At 39.7% G+C, this 9,401-nt stretch overlaps 1 protein-coding gene across 1 annotated transcript in view; it reads left to right on the forward strand.

Moving 5' to 3' along the window:
* Positions 1 to 9,401, forward strand: part of KIAA0391 (KIAA0391 ortholog) — a 47,524-nt gene that overhangs the window by 2,868 nt on the left and 35,255 nt on the right. Inside the window, exons 2-3 of the mRNA XM_009993859.1 lie at positions 316 to 363; positions 2,776 to 2,908. Of these exons, the coding sequence (XP_009992161.1) occupies positions 316 to 363; positions 2,776 to 2,908 (181 nt within the window). The remainder of the gene's footprint in view (positions 1 to 315; positions 364 to 2,775; positions 2,909 to 9,401) is intronic.

The following is a 9,401-nucleotide window of genomic DNA, read 5'->3' on the forward strand; positions in this document are numbered from 1 at the left end:
TGTAGGGCAGCAACTTACACATTGTCAGTGCAGCCTGGTTATTTGTATGGTTCTGAATATATAGGGAAAATATAAACTGCGAAGGGTGATACTGTTATTTATCTGTGTGTTGTTAAATTCTGATTCTTTATATGCTATTTTAAGGTGTTGCTAAATTATTTGTGAATCTTTGTATTAGTTCTTTGCAGGGTAGATGATTGATCAGTCTTTAATTTCTAAATGTTGATCAAAATAGAATTATTCTTTATCTGTAATTCAGGTGCTGTTGAATAAAAATCTAATGTTTTTATTTATCTTTCCTTCTGAAATTACTAGTATACCAGGAGGAAATTGGAGGGGACACTTGACCAACATCAAAGACAGGTAAATGCAACATTTTATTTAAAAGCAAGGTATTGTCTTGATTATTCTATCTTGAACTCTTGCATAAGTATAAAAATAGTTTTCCTTGTGTAAGAAAATAGTTTAATTCATAAGAATATGAACCTTTGTTATTTACACATGATTTCCCATGGGTCCACAAAGACTTAGTTTATTGGTTGGCTTTATAATACCATTGTTTAACACAATATGTAGCAGAGCAGCTTTGGTGTGTAAATGGAAGTCTTCTTGAAAACTGATACTATTCAGACACTGCAGTTAATTTGTATAGATGGAAAGGTTCTCCCTTCACACCCAGTTTTCAGTGAAGACAAAATTATTCTTATGTTAGGTTTTCACAAGAAAGTGGGAACAAGTGGCTAAAAAGTCAGTGTTCATAAGCCAGGAAGAACCAAAGACCCATTCAGGCTAAACACCATTTTATTGCCTGTTGGAGAAGCTACTAAATTCTGCTTCTTTTCTTGTTACTGTGGCTGGAGTGTCCAGTCCAGTGGTGGAAGATGCAAGCTGGATCTCACGTTCAGTATTCTTGGTAGAAGTGCCTAAGAAAAGATAAGACTGGCTGTGAATTTCCTTACAGTATGTTAGTGTCCTATCTGATTGTTTCTTTAGTTATTAAAGAGTTAAGCTTGGAAAATTTTCTTGGAATTACATGTGTGCTGTGTTAGGAGTCTGTAGGAACAAAAACCCAACTCGTTGCAATTGTTGGGCGCAGCCCATAGGACAGTGGTTGTGGTTGGTTTTGATGGCCTTTCCCAGTGCTGGGAAGTTTTTGCAGTGCTAGGTTGGTCAGAGAAAAAGTTGTGCCTCTCGACTGGCATGGATCTGTGTGTTCTCTGTAGCATTGCTTCACTTGTAGTGTTCTGGAAAATTTTTCAAGATCTGTTATGACAAGCCAGCACTCTTCTTGAGGAAACCGAAGCGTTTGAAGTCTGTTTTTTCACATTCCCTATTGTTCTGCTTTGTAATCTTCTTTTGCTATGGACTTTCAGTCTCTTTGGTCTTTTAGTATTAAAAACATGCTTGGACAGATCAGCAGAGTGTTCTTGTGTGTGTCAAACACAAAACAAGGTATGATTTGGGATTTGCAAACCCACAGTTGTTGCCATAGCTGCTGGCCCTGTAACAGGGAAACTAAGACTACCAAGTGGACAATGTGAATGATGAAGGGAACTGTCCCAGTACTGCATGCAGTCGTACAGTCACTGACACAGCTGGGTATAATAGAGTGATGTTTCTGTCTCTGGGAAATTAACGCTAAATGATGGTGTTGTTTGACTGTAGCTGCAGAGCTTTGTCATCTGCACCAGTCCACATTCCTAGATCCATGTGATGATATTTAGCTACAGAGCAGGAACTGAAGTTTCTTAACAATAAATAAGGAAGTAGTGATTAGTTACCAGGCGATAGCATTGTAAAGATTTCGTTTGGGTGGAGTCAGCCTGACATTAGACTGTCTCTGGTGGAATTGGACATTGTACAGACAGGCAGTGGCATGAATGGGACTTCATGTTGCTCAGGGTTTTCAAAGCAAACTGTGTTTCTGTTTTAGTCACACCCTGCTCATTGTCCATTCATTTTGGCCACCTTGGAGAGATCTGAACAGTCAGCTTAGAAATAAGGGGAAGTCTGATAGCAGAAGAAAAGTGGGACAGAGAAGGCAATCTCTTTATTTGCTTTTCCAACCATACAGCAGATTTATGTTACCTTTTCTGTATTTCTTTTTTTTTTTTTTTTTTTCCTTCTTTTAGATGGGATCATTCCTACACCTGTGGCAGGTTGATTTTTCCAAACCTTGATAAACCAGGCACAGATAGCTTAGCTTTTTTGTAGGAGCAGTGTCGCAATAGTGGAACATTTCACTGGTACATTTTCTTGTTGTGACACTTTGGAATGGATTTATAGCCAGGTCAGTGCAACTGCATCACTTTCCCACATTGAGATCTGGGCTGTAGGTATCCATGGTGACTTTGCTGTCTAGTATGGAAACTTTCAAGTATTAGAGATATGGAAATTTGTGGTAATGCTGAGAATTGAACTCTGATCTCTCAAGGCCTAAATAAGTGCTGGTGAATATTTAAATACTTTTTTGTTTGTTTTGTGGGTTTTTTTCATTGCTCATGCAGAGTTGTGGTCCTGAGTGCTCAAACTTGTCTAGAGTTACATCTTTGATCCTGATCCCACTAAGTCACATAAAAATATTTCTGTTGCCTTCAATAGGTTTTGGATGCATCCCAGAAATATTATGAATAATTTTCTCATTATTGTACTATGTTGGAGTTCTTGTAAAGAACTGTGTTCTTACACAAGATGCTCAATAAGTTAGTAAATTTAAAGTATTCCTTTTTTCTAAAGCCTTTATCCTTTTATTTTCTTGTTTCACTGTTATTACAGCGGAAAGTGCCCAATTTGCAACCATCAGTTGGAAGATAGTGACCTCACTGAAGAGGAGTATAATGATCTCAGAGAAAAAATAATAAAGGATGTGATACATGGAACTGACACTTTTAGAAAGACAAGCCCACAGGTAGGTCTTGCATGGTGTCAGGTGTAATACACAATTATTGTTCAGGTATTTTGAAAACACCACAAATTTTTTTTCTTTGATTTAGACATGAATAGGCCATTAGATACTGAAGAATCCTGTGTATCTTTTCCAGCTGTGTTTATAAAATGGGTCTAAATCTTGACCTTCTTCATAGGGTCTTTGTTGCATTTTCAGTCAGCTGATAATAGATAGCAAAGTAAGTAAAATGTAATTTGTTTTTACATTAAAAAAAATTAAAAGGTATGGAAATATTTTAATCTTCTGAAAGGTAAATTTTAAATAGGGACCTTCTTTTAGATGGGATCATTCCTACACCTGTGGCAGGTTGATTTTTCCAAACCTTGATAAACCAGGCACAGATAGCTTAGCTTTTTTGTAGGAGCAGTGTCGCAATAGTGGAACATTTCACTGGTACATTTTCTTGTTGTGACACTTTGGAATGGATTTATAGCCAGGTCAGTGCAACTGCATCACTTTCCCACATTGAGATCTGGGCTGTAGGTATCCATGGTGACTTTGCTGTCTAGTATGGAAACTTTCAAGTATTAGAGATATGGAAATTTGTGGTAATGCTGAGAATTGAACTCTGATCTCTCAAGGCCTAAATAAGTGCTGGTGAATATTTAAATACTTTTTTGTTTGTTTTGTGGGTTTTTTTCATTGCTCATGCAGAGTTGTGGTCCTGAGTGCTCAAACTTGTCTAGAGTTACATCTTTGATCCTGATCCCACTAAGTCACATAAAAATATTTCTGTTGCCTTCAATAGGTTTTGGATGCATCCCAGAAATATTATGAATAATTTTCTCATTATTGTACTATGTTGGAGTTCTTGTAAAGAACTGTGTTCTTACACAAGATGCTCAATAAGTTAGTAAATTTAAAGTATTCCTTTTTTCTAAAGCCTTTATCCTTTTATTTTCTTGTTTCACTGTTATTACAGCGGAAAGTGCCCAATTTGCAACCATCAGTTGGAAGATAGTGACCTCACTGAAGAGGAGTATAATGATCTCAGAGAAAAAATAATAAAGGATGTGATACATGGAACTGACACTTTTAGAAAGACAAGCCCACAGGTAGGTCTTGCATGGTGTCAGGTGTAATACACAATTATTGTTCAGGTATTTTGAAAACACCACAAATTTTTTTTCTTTGATTTAGACATGAATAGGCCATTAGATACTGAAGAATCCTGTGTATCTTTTCCAGCTGTGTTTATAAAATGGGTCTAAATCTTGACCTTCTTCATAGGGTCTTTGTTGCATTTTCAGTCAGCTGATAATAGATAGCAAAGTAAGTAAAATGTAATTTGTTTTTACATTAAAAAAAATTAAAAGGTATGGAAATATTTTAATCTTCTGAAAGGTAAATTTTAAATAGGGAATAAAATCCTTTAACCAGAACAAGGCATCTAGTATTTTGAGCTTGTGAAAATGTAGAAGTCCTAGTGTTTCTTCAGTTCAGTATGGTATCTGAGGCTTATGTGTATGTGCTCATTTTCCATCGGGCTGCTGTTTGCCAGAAACAAGAAGGAACCAGTTACCATTTTGTTCGCTCGGCTGTCACAACCCACCAACCAGCCCGCTGCATCTTGCACTTTAAAGGTACACTTTCGTGTCTGTATGACTGCCCATCAGGAGGATCAGGCTTTCCAAAGGCCAGTGGGAGAGGGGATGGACAATTCGCGGGCACTGGCGCCGCGCTCCGCCAGGGGGAGCCCGTGCCACGCCAGGGCGGGCTTGGCTTGACGTTGGCGGGTGTTGGGTGTTGTGTTGGTGTCGTGTGGGTGTTGTGTGGGTGTCACTTTGCTGCCGCTGGCACCGGCCCGGAAAATGTGGAAGAGGACAGCAGGTTTAATTCTTCAGGGTCTCTGCAGGCACAGACATTGCACGTGTGTAATTTAAAGAAACTTGATCCTGCTGGGGTCCTTGTAGTACATGCAGCCTGTTGTTCAGACATCTCAATTCCACAGAGGTTTTCTCCTCAGTTCAGGACTTTTAGCTCATATCGCTGTAAATTGTGCAGGGAGTAAAACTATCCTTAAAAATGTAGCAATGGCATAAAATTTGTAAGGGGTACTGATATTATAAGATAAACAAAAAAGTGTGTTTCATTGCACACTGAACAGCTAACTCTGTGTGTTCTCTGAAAAACTTTGTGAATGTTGTGGTTGAGGTTCATTTATTAAAGAAAGCAACAACAGCAAAACTTTTTAATTCCTTAACTGGCTAATTGTCTAGTCCATGAGGTTTCATTTATGTGTCTTGTGGTGACTGCTGGCTTGAAAATTTCAAATTTGTTGTGTACACAAGGCTAGATTAGCAGTACCAGTTGAAGGCAGGGAAATTAAGGAAGGGAGTTCTGGGTAACAGGACATTAACTCCCAAGCTGAGGAGTGCTGGAAATGATGTTCCCCTTGTCTGAGAACCTGATTGTTCAAATGAATGCAGTCTAGTGAAACCAAGACTCAATACACTATTGTAAGTTTTTATGTCAGTAGATTGTGTTAGACCATGTAATAGCTGAAATTCTGTCATTTACCATTCTGGGGCCACCCACTTGCTAGTTCCAAGTTGACCTTGTTACAGTTCCTGTTGTCAGGCAGTGACCGGGAGGCTGAATGGAGATGAATTTGGTGTGTTTACTGTTGGCTATACAGTTTAAAGCCTGCTTCCTCAGTGAATTTTGAGCACGGGTGTGGGGACAGAGGCAAAACACCACTGTGATGTGCCAGAGGTTTCCAGAAAAAAATTTGGGACTTTTTAGTTGCCTTTGTGCTGTGAAAGCAGATGTGTGGTGATGAAAATATGCTGCCCATTTTAAGTATGCCAGACTGTGTGACTTCTCCTGCAGCCAGGGTTTTCCAGAGGGGAAACTAGGTGACGAGGCTGAAAATAGGATGTAAGCAAGTATATCTGAGAGGCGGGTTTCCATTTTCCAGTCAGTCACTTCTTTTGTAGTAGCTGCAATTCAAACATAAAACATTTTAGCTTTCTATTCCTTCTTTTCTCCTAAGTAGTTTTCTTCAGTGCATCTATGTTTTCTGCAATAAAATTATTATTCAGGGAAACAGTTTCAGTTGTTTTGAGCTCTGAACTTTTTTTTTTCCCAACAGTGTTTCAAGCTGAATATGTAATATGTTTGGAATTATTTTTTGTTAATTGAGGTGTAGTCTTTTGTCATACTTTTGGAACAGTATCATTGCTTTATTTGATTTTATTTCTCACTTAAGAGTAAATCCAGTCAGAGTAGAAAATTAGGAGCAAAGATTTGGTTTGTTGAGGATCCCCCAAAAGTAGTCTGTTGTGCTGTGATTAAAAAAATACTTTTTGTAATTAGTTTTAGGCAAGAAAATCAAACAACTTAGGTTTGTACATCAGAATGGTAATGAGCACTATGTAGAAATGTGTTGAAAATATTATTTTCATGAACTATAAAACTGATTATCTGTGGTAAGGAAATACCTGTTACACATTTAAAGAAGATGTGTTCAGCTCTTCATGCACAGCTACTGAAAGATATATTAGGATGTCATATGACGATTTAATGTAGCAAGCTGCAACCTTACAGACTACTGTAGAAAGAAAACAATTGTAACATGACTGCCATCTTTTGTAGCAATGTCTAGCTTATGTTTTCAGTCAGATGCCTGTTTACTCTGGCTGCATATAATTGGAAGCTATGCCATTGAGCATGAGCTGATATAATTGGTGTACTGAGAGGCAGAATTAGCTTTTGCTGAGAGGACTTTCTTGTTGCAGCTGCTCCCATCTGCAGTAATTTTATTCCCTTCATACCCCTGAGAAGCCTGAAACAACAGTTGTGTGGGGGAAAGGAAGCGCATAGTAGATGTGTATGTGCTGTCCAGAAGGCAGGGAGAGATGGGTCTATGGGCATGGAAAGTCCCCACACTAGATCTGGGCAAAGTGTCTGAAGGGGTTTTACATATTCTTCTGGAATACAAGAGTCTGGAGGGGGAAGAGGAAGTGACCCATTCATCTCAGTGTTATTTTTTCAAGTGAATGAGGTTGTGCTGTTTACATGGAGCCTTGAAAATAAAGCCCTGTCTCTTAACTTTTAGATCGATGCCTCTTCTTTTCTGTAATGTTTTGATTCTTCTTCCACATGTGCATATTTTCCAATTCCATGATTTGCCCCGAGGTCTTGTGTGGTATATGTCAGTCCTATTCTGAATGCAGTAGTTTATTATTTCCAAAAACCATATGTACTCCAAACTCTAAGGAAACTGTCTAACACTATTTGCACTAACCCCATATGGCACAGCCTTCACTCCTGATTTCTCATGATCGTCTCATTCTTCTGCCTGCTTTGTTAACTCTCAGCTTGTGGTCAAAGTCAGCTAAATTGCCTGCACGTAAGCGGTCTCCAAGGCGAGCCACCCTTACCTGCCCCTAGATGCCTGGATTATGGCTGTCTTGCACCTGGATGTCACGGTTTCTTTGACTGAGATCAGGGAGATAGAGAAGGCTCGTTAATTCAGTTAGGCTTGCTATATCTCCTGAGAGGCTGAAGAAGGAAAGATCTCTTCCCACTAAATGGCTGATACTGTGTGCCACAGCCCAGGCTGTGTGTGCTGTTTGCCCTGTCTTCCTCTATTGCCGTATATGTTACCGGAGCAAAAAACTTTCTGAGGAGAGGAAACGTGTAAGGAAGGAAAAGGCTGTGTGGAATTCTGTGGGTTTGTGTTCCCCCTTCCCTCCAGATACATACTACATTGCAGTAAAGGGATCAGATTCCCAGGGAAGTGTTTGTCCTCTACAGCAGGAGTGCAAAAATTTGACATGTTCCTGAGTGCTGCAAAGCCCCTTGCACTGGGATGGGGGCTGTTTTGGGCTTGAACAGTTCCTGTTGTATCTTCTCAGGTAGAAATGACTGAAAATCCTCTTGTGAGTTCTGTGGCAGGCTGAGTCACTTTGCTAGGGCTTGGTTTAGAATGACAGCACTTGGATTCAGAGCTCACTTCTGTGAGAACTGTGCTGGCTGAATGGAAATTCTGCTGGTCGTGTCAAGGGTTGAAAGCTTTCTGTAAGTTCTGGATATAGGGACAGTGAGCTGTAATTAGGAGTGGGATTAGGTTTAAGGCTTCAAGAGGGTACAGATTTCTGAGCCTGCCTTATTTTTTCTTCTTTGTCTTCTTGCCTTGCCTCCCCTCCCTTCATCTCCTCTCCTCTCACCTCCCCTCTCCCAGCCCCTCCCCTCAGAGGCCCAAGTGTAGGATGGATGCTGAGGTTGGCTTAGATGAGCAAGTAATAACTACTTTTTGGATGGGTATGAGTTACTGGTTTGTAGATAAGCTGGGATTTCAGGATGGCAAGGCTGGAAGAACCTGTTTTTGTTGAATATTTAAAGTCCTGAAAGTGTGGTTCTTGGGAATTAGTGTTTTGGACAGCAGGTGCTGGAGAACCTGAGTTACTATTTTGAGTCTTGCAAGTTCATTAGGACTGAGTGACAGCTAATGCCAGTGGATATGAAGGGTCTTAATTGGGTACGTGTTGGTGTTGGACTATGGATAAGAATAGTGTAAGGGTTTATATTTGGGACTTAAAATACTTGAAGCACTTGCTTATTATGGCTCTGGTTAGGACAGAGCATGATACTGGAGGTGGCATCAGTAAGGACAAGTGTGTTGACTAGTCTGCAACAACAGTGATTAAAAAACTTGCTTGTAGCTGTTGTTTGATTATAGGATGGCCAGTGCTGAACAGTGTAATTCTACAGGTCTTGCAGAAAAGCGGATTGATCACTTAAGTCTGTTGTTTTGTGGCTAATTTTTAGTTATGGAAAGGATATGGTGTTTAGTTTTAAGAGAAGGATGGGGTTAGCATTGTAGTTAGAATTAAATACCTTGATAGCAAGCCTGAAGACTGCTGGATCATGAAGCTGTGCAGTCATAAGTCTAGGGAAACCTACAGAGGTGAGACACAATCTTTGCAGATAGGGTTGAACAGCATTTCTTTGGTGTTGTTTGTTGTTTTTTTTTACTAGATCTCTGCTAAGTATGGGCCACTGGACTTAGGATCAGGTTAGTATTCAGTAGAGCAGAATCCTATGTTTCCTTAAGGACCAGGTTTGCTGCTAGATCTTATAACATCTACAGGGACACAGGAGAGCTTGTCTGAATGGGGCTCAGGATTAGCTGTGGGTTTATTTCTGTTCCAGTATTTTACTAGAACTAGAGTTAGTTTTGGAGTTAGAGAGAACACTTGTCTCAGAGCTTGATCTGCTCCATCTTGTAGGTCTAGTGTATTAGGTCTCATAAAGACAGGTGATGAGTTCTGGTGGGTGTTGAAACAATTGGAGTAGTAAGTGTGCCCAGAGTCTGAGAGCACTACAGCCCAAGCTGCAGCCTTTATCCTGTTTACTTTCTGTACTCCAGCCTCCATTTAATTCAGGGTGGGTGTTACACTCTTCTTGTGATATGATCTGCTAGAGGGAGGGAACTTCTGTGAGGAAG

The sequence above is a fragment of the Chaetura pelagica genome, unplaced genomic scaffold (assembly GCF_000747805.2).
Source record: "Chaetura pelagica isolate M959 unplaced genomic scaffold, ChaPel_1.0 scaffold11, whole genome shotgun sequence".
Classification (NCBI taxonomy): Eukaryota; Metazoa; Chordata; class Aves; order Apodiformes; family Apodidae; genus Chaetura; species Chaetura pelagica.